Genomic DNA, 17,945 nt, shown 5'->3' on the forward strand with positions numbered 1-17,945 from the left:
GTTATCTGGGGTCAAGAGTATAATTTCGACGTGTCAGCTCTTGGCATACTGACACGGCAAAGTGCCGGAAAAAGAAGAAAAATCTCAAGACATAATTCAATGTTGAATGGGTGATGCAGTTGTCGGTTGCGATGACGGAAAGTTGCGCTCCCCTCTGCAAGGTGTCGTACTCGTAGAAAGCATTCGAATTTCAAAAACTCTTAAAGAGGGGGGAGTCTCACGGGTTGCAGCTCCGGTGCAGCACCGTCCGTTATCCATGAGCTTCGCATGCATACGTGTATATGGTCCGCCCAGTTGAATTCGTTGAAACGACTTCGCTGGTCAGGCTTGGTCTGTTGAAAATTATGTTCCACCAAGAGAATTGTCCCACTCTCCATCAGGTAGCATCCATGATTTCAATGAAACGTAAAACAAAAATTTCTTATCTCTTCTTGCATCCACGCCTACTAATTTACATTAATGTAACAACGGCCGACCAACTTGTAGCTGGCATTTAGAAGATTACAAGGATATTGCCAAATCTACAGACACTCGCTATGACTTGGATTTTGTACAAACGGGAAATGGAAACCGATCATATCGTATGCTTTTATAATTTAATGGATCTTCTGTAACGGTAATACAAACACAGTACATGACAGCAATACAAAAAGAGGTGCGGTAGCATGCTGATGTGCCGATTGCTTCCATGGACAATATACTTATCCAAATCTTAATCACCATTCAGATCTTTGTTCGGTGCTTTGGGGCTCTGTCCCACGCTAGAAGTTTTGCCTTCAATGGACTCTTCAGCATTGCTTGGCTTACCCTGAAACTAAATGAATTTTTAATCGGAATCAGTAGAATCAAAACGTTATAACACATCTTATGAAGCAATCATATAACCCCAGGTTTTAGGATGGGGTTTATGAGTTCTTTCTGCCCTCAATATTACCTTTTCTGTTACAGTGGGCATTATTTACATTATTAACACGTTATGCGAAGTAAAAGCAAAGGATCAGAATGAATGCATTTCCAATTATACAAATGACGCTAGGAAAGCTATGCGGAGCAATGCTTTACGTTAAATGGCGCACGTTATTTTATTCAAGCAGATCTCTCGGCAAACATGCCCCTAGAAGCATGATACTTCCTTTTGTCACTCATTTCATTTATTTGTTATAACAAACGAAAAGGGAATCAAGTGATTCTCATGAGTCAAACCATGAAACTACGGTCTATCTATCAAAAGAAATCACTTCAATATAATCATTGTAAAATATGTCAAAGAATTAACACATTCAAAATTATTACAACTGCTTAAGACTTTTCCAGAATGAGTCGAGTTTTACAGAACTTGTTTGACCATCATGTTGGTTGAGATCAAGGATCTCATAACAAGCAGTATCGTCATAAGAAGTATAACAGAATAGCTAAAAGTGAGATTGAGGATAATGAGATATTTTTGATATATGTTAATGTGTTGCATGTGCATGTCCGTGTGCATATATAAAAAATTCTATATGTTCAATCATATAAATTGTAAAGCAACGAAAACTCCTATCTAACTAAGATGCTAAGTTAAAATTTAGAAGCTTCATGGTTAAGACGAGTCTATGATGGGTCAGCACAACAGTCTTTCCTTACTTTCTAGCATGCTTTTGACCTTTTCTTAGACCCGAAGAGGTTGTGCCTATTCCACAAAGATACACGTATAAGTAATCCTTCAGAACAAACAATTTGGCACTAACAAGATGTGCAAAACCTATATTAACCACTCGACAAGCAAAACACCACTTGCCGGACAAACACATGACTGGTTTTCATAAGCATATTGCAACCAATGAAATTTTAAAGGCTGACTTTAAGAAAATTACCTTGTTCTTGTCAAGCCAGCCAAATGGTCTGGAGAGCAGTCCCATTTTCCTGGTGGGTGCATCGTGAGACATCTCTTGATTGGTCCGTGGAGTTCTGCAAAACAAATCACTCAATACAGGTTCTGATAATCATTTTGAGTAAACAGCATGCACACTATGCCTATAGAAAGTGAATTGGCCCATGTTATCACAAACTGTGCACCAAAATGCATTTATGTTTATCTACATTTTAGAGTGTTAGTGGGATAAAAGAACCATGCAATTTAATGAAACATATGAAAGCGGACAGTGTACAACTGTACATGGTAAGGAGAAGAAGATGCCCTGATAACAGTGACTCAATCCAAGAATAGAGTTCATCTTATAGCAGTTACTTGTCAATGACCACGTGCAAAATAAATAGTATCTAATAATAAAAAGATGGAGATACCTTGGAGAATGAGGTTGTTGGGCTTTAACCTGGCCAGACTGGTACTGCAATGTGGCCTCCAGCATCGTTTCTGCCATCACAGCCCTTTTCTCCATTTGTGCAAGTGCAGACATCGCTTCTTCATATTTTTCCTGCATGTGTCAGGTAGAAGCAGGTAAAAACATACAGCTCCTGAAGAATAACACAAAATAAATACATATATTTTGTTCCAGTGCATGTGAAGTTAAAAAAATTGATGGTGCAATCACTCATGATCCTCCTAGGAAGAAAAGCGTAAATAGGCCAGGAAAAGGAACCCTGTGATTACACAATTTGGGAGCAGAGATCATTTGAAGCATATTCTTAATTGAAAACAGAAGATTCACAACTCTTCTACAATTTATGTTATAAACTGCAACTTTTTCAGAAAATACTGAGTGTTCTCCATTTGCATTTGAAAAGAACTCAGAATAAAACATTATCAGTACCTTTGCAATATATACAATTCCTACAAACATAGATAAAACAGACACCATGCTCAAATATGATAAACAATGCCCAATCTCTGATCCATGGTCGGCAGAACCATCCCAAACCGCCCGATTTGGGGCGTCCCGAGCTGTGTCGGCATAGGACCGGGACGGTTCCATCATTGAAACTGAGACCCCATCGCCGGAGGGAGAGAAGCAGAGGAAAAAAGAGGAGGAGAGAAAGAGAACGGGGAGGGACAGAAAGGGAGAGGAAGGAAGAGAGAGGCCGGCCCGGCCGGCCTAGGAGATGCAGAGGCTCCCCGGCCTCTGTTGGCCGGCACCTCTCTTCCTTCCTCTCCCTTTCCCTCCCTCCCCCTCTCTCTCTTTTCCTCTCTCCCATTCTCCCTCTCCCCTGCCTCTACTGTGTCAGTACTAGGCCGGTACGACACGGCGCAGGGCCATACCGACCTGTGCCGCCGGGCAACCGGTATGGGGCCCGATATCGGCACAGCAGACGTTGCTCTGACAAATTATTTAATAAAATGACAGATTCTGACAAATTTACTCTCAAAAAAAAAAAGAAAAAAATCAACCGGAGGAGAAAATTCCTTAGATTGATCTGTCAAGAGGAACAACCTTAAAGGTATTTTGTGACAACAAAGAGCTCGACCAGCTAACAACATGGTAAAAATCAAAAGTGCAAAATAGCAAGACAAGGAGCAGATCTAGAGTTTACACATTCTCAGTCCAGTTTGAGGCCCAATGCACATCCTTTTCAATGAAAGTAGGAATTCTGAAGGACACACAAGTCACTGGTCCATACATGTTTATAGAGCCATCTCTTACTACCAGAAGTAAATTAGTAATGTCAAAGGTCAAAAGTTGTAGTGAAAACTGGAACAAATTCTCCTTGTGCGACTTCACTAAAGATGAAACGAAAAAGAAAAAATGAAGTGTGATTGTATAACATTCCTCCATAGCAGCCCCAGCTTTATAACACAATCTTAAAGTCATTATAGTCTCTTGTATATAGAAACTATGATTTTGGAGAACCTTGAAGCAATCATAACACTACAACCCTAATCCGAAGCACGAGTATATTTAATCATACGATTCAATGTGAATGAACTTTCTCCATCCTTTTCAGTGGGGAGAAATAACTTAGTTCCAAAGAAAAATGTCGAAGACCCAAAACCACTAAAATGCACAGCAAATTCAGCAGTGAGAAAGCACCTGAAGCACATGAGCCGCATATTTCTGAGCAGCAGCATCTTGCTCAGCAGAAAAGCGAGCATCTTCTGTCACCTTCTGTTCTTGTTCCATCCTCATCAAGACCTATACTATTTGTGGAAGAGCTTCAATTCATGTATAAAACAATGGTCTCGCACATGAGGGAAAGTGAGAAGGCTAGAGAAATGGATACGATGTAAGAAAAAAGCAGCACCTGAAGCATGGCACGCTCTTGTTCTTGCTTATCTGCAAGAGCCTGCCGCAATTCAGATACCTCCTCCTCCAACTGCTCAACCTGTGAGATCAATTCTTTTTGTTGAAATAGGAATACCAAGCGTGGCAGAGAAAATACAAAAAGATATTTATAAATGTAAATAAAGGTTTAGATACAGTCCAAGTATCAGCTATACCAATCCATAGGTTTCTTGGAAAATTCATGACCAACTGTTGAAAAAGAAGGAAACAAAACTACAAAAAATGGCAACAAATTTGAGGCTTTTCAACGTCAAAAACAAAATTGTGACATTACTCTCACAATTTATGGTTCAGCAATTGGCAAAAGTTGATGTAGCTTGTACTATTCCCTCATTCTTCCTTGTTTCTGAAATGGTTACAACATGGGGCCCTTGTCTTTTGATTTGCAGCTTTGAGGCACTTTTAATATAGATTCTGTGTTAATTACAGAGTGAAGGAAAAACAAGGAGTATGCTAAAGTCATGATTTCATGCTCAATTCTTCCCCTGGTGCCTATTAGAGTATGCCCCTAGAAGCATCTCTGCAGTGGATCCGGTTTTCAAGGGTGGGGGAAGGGGCAATAAGTTGTAGAGCTTTTTCAATGCAAGCAAGTATACCCATTATCAAGCTGATAAATGCAAATCAAATGGAATATTATAATAATATACAGAGGTCCGAAACTAAAAAAAATGAATATATCGAGAGGTGAATCTTTATGATATGTGCTTCTAGCTGTAAATGGAAGAAATTCATCAATGTTCTCTGGTGTGAGGAGCTCCCATCCCTCATCGTAAGATAGAGTTCAAACTTCCTCTTCTTTTTTTGTAGCATCCTGTCACAACCCAGGGCCTTATCCAAAAAGGCTAGCTAAAAGGTGTTATTTGGGTTTTTTCACTCTGTATAAGTACCCAAGATCAACCCAGTGTATAGCCGATTTGGATTAAACACAGGCTTGTACAGGTTCTTAGATACTCCTCCCATTTAAGCCATGGTAACCTCGCCAGGCTAAGTGTCCAAATCCATTCAAATCCATACGTAAATATATCAAATCTAATCACAAACATCATGATCAAAGCCCATTGTCAACCCAAATGAACCCTGTTACAGTGTCCCCTAATCTATATGGGCCATGGCCTGGGTCCGCTTTGATAACACTTGTCACAACCAAGGATCTCATTTAAAAAAACTAGCTGAAACGTGTTATTTGGGTTTCTTGGCCCTATATAAGTATCCAAGATTAATCCAGTGCATAGCAGATGATGTGGATTAAACGTGCTCGCGCGAGTCCTCATCCCTTTCATTAGTGTAGATATAATTGAAACATTGAAAAAGCTTGTGAGATCTCTCCTGGCCCAGTGTTCTTTATGTTCACTCTGTTTTTTCCCTCTCTTACACCCTCTCTTACCCTCTCGCATCCATGCTTTCTACGTACCATCCATTCTCCCACTCCTTCTACCATCCCAACCTTCCTAGATGCTCTTTTGTGTGGAAAAGTACACATGCAAGTGAGAGGAGAAACTCAAATATCTTGTACTCTTTCTCAGGCCACATAATTAGCCATACAGTCAAGTTGGTGGCACCCAAGCTTCACTTAGGTCATCACCCTATATCCACAGAAAGATCTACAAGAATGTGACAGTAATTGGAAAACACACACACAGACACAGACAGAGAGAGAGAGAGAGAGATTTGAAAAGGTTTAAGCAAAAAAATTAAGGTCTGCTGGTCAGTTATAAGTTTAGCAGAAATGACTAATACGTGTCCAAATGATGTATGCAAAGGACATAAATAAATGAAAGAACAAGAACAAAACAACTACTACATGAATTTGGGATGAAGATTAGCAAAATCTTTGCTTATGACTAAATTAGATATTCAAAGATAAAGAGGCCCATAGGCTTCTGTGGTTTCCTGAGAAAATGAAAGAAAGGAAGAATTGTTCATGCAAAGAAACTAAAATCAAAGATAAGAATTTTCTTCTTTGGTTGATACAAGAGAAAGCTGTTGAGCATGCGGTTAGGATATGGGTGTAACTCTGATGCACTTGCCTTCTGTTATTTTCTCTCAATACCCCTACTCAAATTGGAAGAAAATTTTTGAAGAATCTTAGAGAGCCTCATCCCTTAATTTTTTCCTTATATCCCTCCCTAAATTTAATTTTCTCCTTACAGTTCTCTCCCTGAATATATCTTCCATTACCAAACAATGGAAACAAATTATCACCCCCCTCCAAACAAAAGAAAAGGAGGAAAAGGAACTTTTTTGCTCACTCACATCCTCAGCAACCAAGCAGAACCTTCTTGTCATACATAAAAGACATCAAGTCCATTGTCGATTTTAATTAGAAGTTGTTGTTTCTGATACTATTTTAATCTACCAAACTACTAATAGGTTTTTTAGACAATCCATTGTAGACCTGAACTCCAATACAGCTCATGAACCCAGCATAGATGACATACATAAGCACAGAGAAGAAAACTCCTGAACCAAGCAAGAAGCATTTCCATGCAGAAAAAAAGATATATCACATGCCAACCAAAGATTGTCCACATATATGATCATGTAATTTACAAAAAGTGTGGATAGAAAATGATGATAATCACAGTAGTTGCAGAAAAGAATTCTTATTTATAGATGGCTGAAAATATGAGATTATACTGCCATTGGCAACAGAAGCTGTCCTATAAGTATCACTAGAATCTACCTTGGCACTTAAAAGGCGTCTATTATCCTGCTTGACCATCTCCATTAACGCTGTCTCCAACTCCTCGGCTCTGGCATATAATTGCAACAGCAAATAAAATTTGGATTTTACTGAAGTTAGAGATGACTTGAAATATGGCATTTGGGAAGATAGACCATTATAGTGCTGCAAAAGTGTATGTTTTAGAAATGCAAAAATAAGAGATAAGTGACTGCACAATTGGGTATCAGAACAAAACCTCAACTCACAACGTCAAAAAAGAGTAAATCATGCATGCATTGGTCAATGCGTAGCAGTTAAAAAATCAAGATAAAATTCCACATATTGCTTATTCCATGTAAGCCAAACAAGTAGCACAAAGAACCCTTCATCAAATGGAGAACATTTCCTGAAACATGACATTGCCTACATTTTTCAGTGTCATCCTTGCATATTTAAGCTGGCACATAAAACTGAGTGAACTTTGAATTCAACAAGAGCATAAATATCAACTAAGTCCTCGTGAGATTTTTTATAATCTAATATATAGGAACATAAGATATAACTTCTTTTATTCAAATCTTATGTGGTTGGCTTGATGACTTCAACTTGGGTCACTTGAGTCACTTGGAAGAACCTGAACAGAAAGATTTTCAACAATCAGAAAAATACTCCAAAATGATCCACTAAGCTTGTGGTGCCATTCGCAGTCAAGTATTTCAATGGGGTAATCAAGTTTTGAAAGTGATATTCCGGAGTCTCGTGTCCAGGATCCAACAGATTTGGATTCAGTTAAGTCAGAATTAAGTAAAAGAATTAATAAAGCAATGGCTAGGATATTGATTATAATGAAGAAGAGAACATGGCCAAAAATCATAGAAGCAGTGAAGGTGCCAGATGCGATATACCCCAAAACAAATACATGAATATGGGTGAGTTAAAGGCCTATGAGAGGGTCCCATGATCACTCACAGGCTCTGCAACATGAAAAACAGTTGGGTGGTGGCGGCCTCTCTAGCAATCACTTCTTGGATTAAGGGGGGTTGTCAAGAAACAATAACCTAGTGGTTGACACTAGGAATTTTTTGGGTCAAAGTAGTGACAAATACTTAAAAAGAGGGCTGCTAGTCACAGATTGGCTTGCTAAGTGCACCAAGCTCAGTAGGTCATTTGATAGTCAGTGCAGAATTTTCCTAGTGATCTTGTTAAACCACAAAGCTACACGTACTGTGAAGAAGTTGGTGCAATTGCAAGGAACTACAGCATATAAGGTTGGTGTATGAAAAATATAAGTTACTGCAGACTACATGAAAGAATCCACTGACAATGCAGAAGATTCAGTCATGTTAGATAAGTTGGTACATCAAGGTCATGTAAATTTCTTGTTTTCTTTTCATCATCTTTGGAGTGGCAAGTGTGGGAGCCTTCATTCATTGTGGATGCTAGGAGGTGTGAACGGTTGAAAAAGCAGACGTCAAGATTACACTGTTATTTGGCAAATTATCTAATATAATTTCATTTTCCCCTTAAAACCTTTTTCTCACCAATCCAAAAATAAAAAAACATGTAGCAGGCAGGCCCTGCCTTAAAAGCAACTTCTATGCCCCCCTCTTTGACATCTTGCATGAAGATGCCGTATTAGGGATAATACATAAATTCTACTTGACAAGAGGGATCGAAAGAATAATTATGTCAGGATCCAAGGAGCACATGCACTAATTTGGAGAAAAAATAAGGAAAGATCTAAGATTCCCTGCTTTTTAGTGATATAGTTCACAACATTAGACTCACTTGACCGACCTGAATACAGCAAGGACACCAACCTGAGAAGAGCTGATCTTTTCTCCTCCAGCAATTTGCACAACTCAACCTTCAACCATGTCACCTAAATAAAAATTGAACATCCTTCGAATTTCAACATAAGTATGATGAAAATAATGAGAAGGAGAACTGCTCAAGCATTTAGGCCTTTCAAGAATGATTAACCAATAGATGTATTGCATGTTTCCTCATAAGAACACTAATGGTTTCATAATATAAAAGGAAAGCAGATCTATCAATATTATATTTCAGCGTTGAATAAAACGGTAGAACAGTATTTCACATTGATGCTAACAATTAAACTTCCCAATAGGAAAGACATGTCATATTCTTTAGATCTGGAGAATATTGTATTAACTATAAAACAAGTTGTTCATCACTGGCTAATTTCCAAGAGAGAGATCTAAATGTCCATCTGAAAATTCATGGTCCATATTAGCAATGTCAAATAATTGGGAGAAGGTTTGCTGATTAATGTTTATGATGTACACGCTTATTGCACTGTTTGCAAGAACATGGAAGCATGAATGCTTATTTACATAACAGTGATTATCTACATTTAGTTGAAATAATCGGCATGCTCGTAAGCCCAAATATTGGACCTAGTACCTCGACCAAGAAAGTGAAGTATAGAGGCCTCCACTGTCTTCTCCTCCTCAAATATCTACGTCATTGATGCAAAAGATAAAGGAAACTTAAACAATTGTAAATAGGCAGCCTTCCATGTTCAAAAAGATGGGCATAACTCTTCCTTTGTTAGATTTCTTATAAACAATTGCACGCAAGCAGCCGTCGATGTTCCACAATACTGCATAACTCTTTTCTTCTTTGAAATCCAAGGCTGTGTTTTTCAACTACTATATCGTAGTGCTAGCAAACTTATTATCCCTGGTACCACTTCCTACCTGGTAATATCTTTTTGCTTTTTCACTTGTTTTTGGCCCCTACACCTTATTTTGGAGATCAAACACATCCTATAACTCCATCATCTATTTCTCCCCTAGTGTTTTCTTCCATTTTGCCATTAAAGAAGAGTACTTGAGTATCTGATGAGCGTTACACTATGTCAAATCATCGAAGCATTTCTTGTATTTGGAACAGAGAGGCACATGCATATCACCTTGAGGTGGTTTCTTACATAAATAGTAAGAGTAATTTTACTAATATAATGCAATAATCAATTCAAACCAGAAACAGAGTCCAAATCCTAGGTATTGATGAAAAAGAAGATAAGAATTGAAAGTACAATGTTTCTGCATCAAAGTAGGTTGAGTGCAACTAAATAGTGATAGAGTGGTAAATGTGACTAAGAATTTCCAGCTATAACTCCCATTGCTTGATTTCTGTTAGATATTCAGTTGTCTTGCTGGCATCTTCAAACCAACAAATAAGGAATGATGATCATTCCATACATTATTCATCATCAAGACACTTCAGTATACTGAATACTTAAAATTTTAAGCATGATTTCAAAAATCACAGAAGCAGGATGGTGGACAAGTACTGTACCATTCTAGCAAGAAAATCGCACTAGTACATATATCAGGATGCCGAAATAGCCATGCCAGTATGTACCAGCTGGACCCGTCTATACCGGTCCTTACCAGTGCATACCGGTGGTATAGTATCGACTGTACTAGTTGGTACCAATGCTTTTTCAATTTTTTGAAAGCTGTCGGTTTTGGTACATAATGTTGGTACTGGTATTGTACCAAATATCAAACCATCTCAATAGGAAAAAGGTACAGGATTTGGTATCGATATTAACAGCCGTGATTTTAAGTATAAATTTTCTCCTCGATTGTATCTTGCCAATTATAGTTCAGAAAAATTGGATAATTAAATTGATTTTAGCTTTGAAAATTCTCGTTTTTTATGTTTTAAGACGTTTTACCCAATTAAGTTACACCCCACCAGTGACGCATCAGGTGATTGAAGGCAGCATGTTGGGCACTGTCATAAGTAATACATCTATAGCACCAGTCATCTATATTCTTCCTCGAAAAGAACTAAGAAAGAACTCTGGTTTAACCAATAAATAATTACCTGTTCTTGAAAATCAGGTATGGAATCTGTCTCTGAATCAACTGTTAGACCATTCAAATATCCCTCTATATCTGTGGATCCGGACTTCAAGTTATGCAAATCCCCATTGGTTTGTGTGTCACCTAATGCCTCTGACAAGTTGGTTTCTGTAAGTATTGATCCTCTGTCATGTTTGAAACTATATAACTTAGATGCTAGGCCCTTAGAGTCCTTCCATTCATTAAGTCCTCTAGATCTTTCCTCCATGGCAGCTATAACTGCAGGCCTATGCTTTTTCCTCAACTCGTTCAACATTGTTTCATCTATAGCTTGATAACCCATGCAAGCTGTCAAGACAAGCTGGCTACTGTCAAAGGTAGAGCCAGCAAGGGACTGCAATAATGTAACTGCATCTCCAGCATCTTTTGTAGTCACGACCGCAGGACCTAAAATTGACATGTGATTTTTTTTAAAAAAAATATATTATATACTACCGTACTAAAGAATGAACAGAATACAAATATTAAAAGGAATATTATTGAATGAGATCATTAGCTAAAATAGGTTTATGCAGTACCATATAATTCCATCAAAGCAAGTGCTGCTCGGAATAACATTACACGATTTCCATCAAACAGAAGCACATCCCATATACGAAGAACTGAAATTATAAACACCATTGCATATCAGAGATATGGATACTATAGCATGAAATTTTGAATTGTACCAAGGAGCAAGTATTTGATGAGTTTCCAAAAGAACAAGAACATATGGCATCATATTCAGTAATTTGTAATCAATGCATTAATGGAATGGTAGTAAGACATTGATAAAACCTGACCACTTTCCCAGGGAAGCATATTCATGAAAATGGAAAGGAACCAAGGTCCTGTGACCCATGCCACCTGCACGCCCAGATAATCCAAATGATGAACTGCAAGACAGTAGAAAATAAGGAATTATTTAACAGGTTTGCCAATGCATGTGAAGTGCATGCATATGAACATACAGCAATACACATATACACAAAATGAAGTACAGACCCAATTTTGGAAATTTCTCACGCACTAGCTCCTCAAAAACAAGCTGGTCCACCTGATGCAAAACAGCATTTGAGTATAAATTAAGATGTGTAATATTAATCATCAGCAATATTATCCCTTGATTGCACCTCCTCAATTTCAGATAGACATGGAAAGGAAAAACTAAAAGTGGTTGCTAAAAAGATCCTAAAACAGAACAATTACCTGAGATTCAATCATTTCCTCAGAATAGTAGCCATCAAAGTAATCATCGATAATACCCAACAGTGTCCTGATGAATTTTGAAATAACTTAGGACAGTACAAGAAATGCAACTAGGAATAGTTACTAGAATAAATATGTTTGATCAAAAAAGTCGACTTTCATCATCAGAAATCATGTAATTTTTCTTGTGCCAGCTCAGAGTCGGAATTAATCATGCAAACCTACCACTTTCTCAAAAATAGTTATGCAAACCTACCAAAATGCATTTTCCTCGGGCATCAGCAACAGTAACAAGCCAGCAAAGAAATTCATAGCCTGCAGGGACAATATGAAGAACATAAGATGCACCTTAGTATTAGAAGGCACAATTCTATCATATAGAGAATAGGGCATATAACTGGAAATTCAATATAGAAACTAATAGTAAGGAATAAAAATTATTAACTCGAAGATAGATTAAAAAAACAGAATACTAACTGGAAAATCAATATGTGGATTCATACTGAATAAGATATATAAAGATTTACCTCTGCAGGGAATATATAATATATTGTAGGGAAAAATAAATCATCAACAATTAGCTTCTTTGGTAATATAATGTTTGCTTCATCTATTTCCCAGCATAACATTGAGTACAATCATCCCACTACATAATTCACCAGATATCTTGCAAGTAAAGTAGGATTGTCTGCATATTTTGGCAAAAAGAAAAAAAGGGGAAAAAACATACGCGTGCTTCGAATTTTATGGAAACTCATAATGATTTTGACTGGTACACCAAAACCACATAAAAATGCTAATCTAAAATAAGCCAAAGCCTCAAATTTTTAAGTAGACAGGATAAAACATGATATTGTCAAGCGCTTTCTCTAGCTCAAGGTCCTTGATGCAGCCCAGACACCAACTAACACAAAAGTCTAAGGATTCCATAAAATATGTGAAAATAAAGTAAACAGTAGCACAATAATCAAATTCTTAGAATCATCTCCTAGAATAAATCACAATACAAAGGCATGTTAACACAAATTGTCTGATAAAGAGATACTTAAAATATGACTTTATTGGACCACTTCTGCTCAAAATAAGCTTTAGACCAGCCCAAACACAAAGGCTCATATTACAGAACAACCAAGCGATGTAAAACCCAAATAAATTAATAGAGCTGGATCTCATCTTACTAGCCGGTGATCACCACCTAGTGTGCCACATGCATCAGTCCAAGCTCACCCTTGAGCTTCTGCTAAGCTTTTGTAATCAATTTCTCAGATCCACAAAGTTACACAAGTTAAAACTTTTTTAACCATTCCATGGTTATAAATAACAGGCAGTGCCATGTGGTGATTAAACAGCAGAATAAGGAAATTGATTGTCCATCTTCATCATAAAAGGAGGAAAATAAGGAAGCTAGCTTTTGGCTAGTAACATGACCAGGAAAGAAGAAAAAGGATATTCAACCCATTCTAAATGAACTTACTTCCTCAAAAATCTTCAAAATGATGGGATGATTATCTCTTCAGATAAATTGAGGGATCAAATCTCCACTCATATTGTAATTTATTAAGGGCCAGCTGCAAGCAGAGTGTTGAAAAGCGAAGCGAGCCGTGCCAGCACGTTAATGGAAAGCAAAGAAGAGGAAAGAACTTTCATCTCTTCGTGATTTACTACCATGCAGAAAGCAAACAAGGTGAAGGGGAATGATGTAACCAGAATAATATAACCAAGGAAAGAAGTTTCATATGAAAATTGTTTCGAATCTGATAATGAATTATGTGGTTCACAACCCATGGACATGATCAGCATAATGTAATCAAGTAACGAATGACCAAGCCATGCTGGCTTCCTACTCACATTTCTAACACACCTGATGTCCTGTAAATTTGCCATTCCCAAATTTGTTCTTTTAATTAGTCATATCAGCCTTTAATGTTAGTTACGGCATTTTGAACCATGATCAGAACCGGGAATAAGTGCATAAACAAGGTTGAGAGGGAGTGACGGTACCACTCAGATGGATGCCATAATTGCCGATGCGAAGCTTTATAGGTCGTAACAAATCTAGTGAAAGTTCAAGTACGCTAACTACATGCAACTTTTGTGTAGGTGCCAAACACCTGAAGAGACAATCAGAATTTGTTTGATTATGTATAGCTATACCATTAGAAGCAGAATTATAGTATAGCCACACATGGGCATTGATTCAATGTGACTCATGCAAATTGCCAGATTAGAACTATCCCTCCAAATATGCCATGACATATGGGAGTTCAAGCCACACTGAACAACACAATATGAGATGTCCATTACTCCACACCTACATTCAGGTGAGCTCATCACCCTCCTCCCCTACTCTCTCTTTCTCTTTCCTTCACCATCTACATCATCTCCTATTCTTCTTCTTCTTTGTGGGGGGCTGGGGGGCGGGGGGTGGGATGGGGTACATTATTATTCTTCTCTTTCATGTAAGATTGTTCTTCAAACATGGACCTAGCTGAACTACTGACTGTTCTTCAAACATGGACCTAGCTGAACTACTGACTGTTCTTCAAACATGTAAGATTGTTAACCTCAAAATAAGAGTTTGTTTTGTTTGGGGATCTGTAGCTTCCAGAGATCTTCTTGTATTGATCCATCATTTGGCTTATAAAGTACACACATTTGTTTGGCCATAGAATAGAAGGGCTGCTTACAAATGCCAGCTTTTTTCTTTTCCCCTGGTGTATACCTTAATATCCATTTCTATTTATATGCTTCTTCTGTTTAAGCAATTCATTCAGAGTTCCCACTTCAATACCAGGAAGTTTCTTTGCATTACAAGTTACTGATTTCAGAAGTACTGTAGCTTATGTTCATGAATACAAAACAATCGAGATGCCTTACAAACTAGTTCTTGTTTTACTCTTATAATAAAAGTCTGATATCTTTGCATACAAAGTTGTATAATAAATTATAGTTAGAATAACAGATCATATCGTTTTTGAGTACTGCAAAGCCTCAAATTTGGATCACACCTCATTATACACATAATGGTTTGTTCATGAGAATACACGCTAGTGATGAAAATTTCTAACAAATCCACACAAAGAAGTGTGAGAATTGCTTCCTCAATTTTAACATGTCCAGCTGTAGGGTAAAAGTTTTGAGGAGATATCTGCCCTTCATTATTCTCTTCGACATAAATGGAAGTTAACGCCATTAAAAAAAAGCAAGAATATTGAGTATCAGATTCCATCAAATGAAAACCTTCATATCTTTGCCCGAGAAAAAAGTCACCAAAATGCATTAAAAAAACAATAATAAGTACTATAGAGTTCAGTCCTAAGCACCTGGCAGTACCCGACTGATGGATTATGGCGAGCATATGCTGTAAGCAAACGCCTTAGTGCATTTCTCCCATCCTCATCTAACGCGGGATGACCTGGAAATGTTCGAGGCAAATCCTGAAAGAGAGCATACAAGTTATGCTGATGAGAATCATTCATTTCATAGCAGTTTCAACAACCCAAGCTTCTATGAAATAACAAAGGCTGGATATTGGACTTCATAATCCTTTAATCTAATGACCTTCTCGATCTGCGTCTTCCATTTCTCAGGTGCACATCCTCCCTGAGGTTTTTTTGGCATTCTAATGGTGTCATTTGGAAGGGAGGCATCAGATTCCTTAATATTATCAGTGTTAGCATCTAGAACTAGCAAGTCGTCATAGTATCCCTCCACCCTGCGTGCCTTCACACCCACAAAAGCTTGCCATAGCTGCGATCAGAGTGGAAGATAGATTGAGAAAAGACAAGCACCAGATTACCGAAGACTAATCATGAGTGCAATAGTACAGTACTGACTGCACCTCTCCTCTGAGAGCCATTGGCACTCCTCCACGAACCAGGAAATTCAGCTCTTCTTTCCAAGGAAAGAAAGGCTCCTGCTTTGCTGCAGAATCGGCATTCTCACCATCACCTGAAGGCGCCTCCTGCTTGACCGCGTTTGATCTGTCCGCATCATAGAACTCTTCCTCAGACTCTCCTTCTTTAGAAGGTCTTGCGACCTCTTCAATTGGTGCCAAGCAGTTCCCACTTCTCCCAGGCTCTTGCTCATCACTGGATGGGCTCTTCCTCTTCTCCACCCGCTGACTCATCAACTGCTCGATGGCAGCGAGAGATGGTCTTATCTGACTCCATGTATGGATTCTATGGAGTTTTGCTTTTTCTTTCTCAACCGGCTCCTTCTCTGCACCAACTTCCTCCGATCCATCACGTTTGTCAATTCCACTCCGGTCGCTGTCATTTCCTGAGACATTTGGTGCTTCCGCACCAAAATCCTGTGCCGATGAGCCGTTGGATGACACTTGGGCAGACTCGGCCAGCCTTTCGAGGAAGTTCTTCCATTGTTCCGATCTCTCTTCTTCTTCCTCCTGGACCATTATGAGTTCAAAAATCTAAGCAATCAGCAACCCGAACCATGATATATTAAATTAAGGAGCACAAAAGAAGAGGAATTAGATCGATTGCCTTGTATATTTTTGCATACTCCCGGTATCTCTGCAAGTGTTGAGGCCGAACCGCGAACCCATAGGCGTCCCTGTTTAGATTTCATACCATCAACCGGTTACCAGGAACGAGTCCCTTATAACTGAAGTTAAGGCTGTAACTCAAGAATCAAGAATCAAGAATCAAGAACCCTATACCTAGACTCAACGTCCATGGAAATACAAATCAATCAAAACACCATAATAGAATTCCGATTAGATCGTCCATCGCACTGGCTTTAGAAGAACGCATTTGCCATCGCAAGTAAAACCCTAGAATCCGTAAAGATCCCTACATCAGCGACAGTACAACTGAATCCCATCTCCTCAAACGTGCGCTCTACTAAAAGTCCTGAGGGTACCGAGGCTATATATGAGAAAGAAATCCAAGATCACAGGCCGCGTCGCCCGAATTACGATTTACGGAATGCCAGGAAAAAAAGAATAATATAGAGATAAGAACGCGAGGAAGGAATGGAGAGGGGAAGAAAAAAGGATTAAGATGTGAGAAAAGAAAAGAAATCCGCGGACATCTCGGCGGGAGAAGGCGTAGAGCACACGACACGTGGAGAGAAATGGGCGATCACTCACCGCTTGTGCTCCAAAGAGACGACGGGGAGGCTCTTCCTCCGCATGGCTCCGCCCCGCGCGCTCGCCGCGAAGATATCTTGAGATGGCGCTGCTCCTGCCGCTGGCCGCGGCCGCGTCTCGTTCTTAGATTTGCCTGCACTAATTCAAGAACTGTCAGCTTGATGGACAGCGACCTGAAGAGGAAGATCAGAGGGGGAGTTACGTGGAATAAAGGAGGGAGGAATTGGTTACGAGGATAATAAAATTGGGGCGACTCTTGGGAACGGATACTATCTAGACAGTTCACGTTAAAATTAGGTTGTAAGGTCCATCGACGCACACTGCCGGCCGCAAGCGCGGGCAGGCGTGATTTTAGCCCATAAATCCATGACGCTCCAAAGCAAACTGGCTTTGAATCACCGGCTTTCGTTTTTTTTAATCCTGTTCCTGGGGCCTACCAAGCAAAAGGTAATTCTGCTGGCACTAGGACTCTGAATCTGTGACTGAGCAAAGAGAAACTACAAAACTCACCCGTCATCCACGCCGGATGCAATGCTCCTTTGCTGATATAAGACGTTCTGATGGTGAGATTGCTGAGCCTCTGCAACAAAGATCGACCATGACTCATTTAGTGTACCTAGGTTATTGGAATCAATCATTTTAGCTCCTATAATTGATTTGAAAATGATTTGATAAACGTGAAAAAATCAGTAAGTGATGAAGCTTGATTGCTGGTGGCAGTCACTTGTCTTAAATAGCATGTACTTGGCTTTAATAAGTATACAAAGATACATATATAATGTCTATATGGAGAGTAGGTGATAGGATATCTCTCTATTCCGGTATGTTCTTTGCGAGACGGAATAGAGCTATTCCTTCGT

The 17,945-nt window shown here is 38.8% G+C and overlaps 1 protein-coding gene across 3 annotated transcripts; it reads right to left on the reverse strand.

Annotated features, from left to right (window-relative positions):
• Positions 1 to 393: 393 nt before the first annotated feature.
• LOC103706635 (TBC1 domain family member 8B-like) lies at positions 394 to 17,306 on the reverse strand. 3 transcript variants are annotated; one of them, XM_008790795.3, is made up of 18 exons: positions 17,086 to 17,306; positions 16,478 to 16,547; positions 15,817 to 16,380; positions 15,537 to 15,725; positions 15,299 to 15,412; positions 12,232 to 12,290; positions 11,976 to 12,042; positions 11,772 to 11,823; positions 11,570 to 11,662; positions 11,306 to 11,389; positions 10,750 to 11,174; positions 8,706 to 8,767; positions 6,904 to 6,973; positions 4,180 to 4,260; positions 3,969 to 4,070; positions 2,287 to 2,417; positions 1,857 to 1,950; positions 394 to 814 (listed from the first exon to the last, which is right to left on the reverse strand). In XM_008790795.3, the coding sequence occupies exons 1-18, from the start codon at positions 17,127 to 17,129 to the stop codon at positions 713 to 715; spliced, it is 2,403 nt and encodes an 800-aa protein (XP_008789017.1). In that variant the 5' UTR covers positions 17,130 to 17,306; the 3' UTR covers positions 394 to 712. The 3 variants fall into 3 exon arrangements, with proteins under 3 accessions (XP_008789017.1, XP_008789018.1, XP_026660295.1); XM_008790796.3 differs by having other exon boundaries at positions 588 to 808; XM_026804494.2 differs by lacking the exons at positions 394 to 814; positions 1,857 to 1,950; positions 2,287 to 2,417 and having other exon boundaries at positions 3,969 to 4,075.
• Positions 17,307 to 17,945: the final 639 nt, after the last annotated feature.

This window comes from Phoenix dactylifera, chromosome 13 (genome assembly GCF_009389715.1).
Source record: "Phoenix dactylifera cultivar Barhee BC4 chromosome 13, palm_55x_up_171113_PBpolish2nd_filt_p, whole genome shotgun sequence".
In the NCBI taxonomy this organism is placed as follows: domain Eukaryota; kingdom Viridiplantae; phylum Streptophyta; class Magnoliopsida; order Arecales; family Arecaceae; genus Phoenix; species Phoenix dactylifera.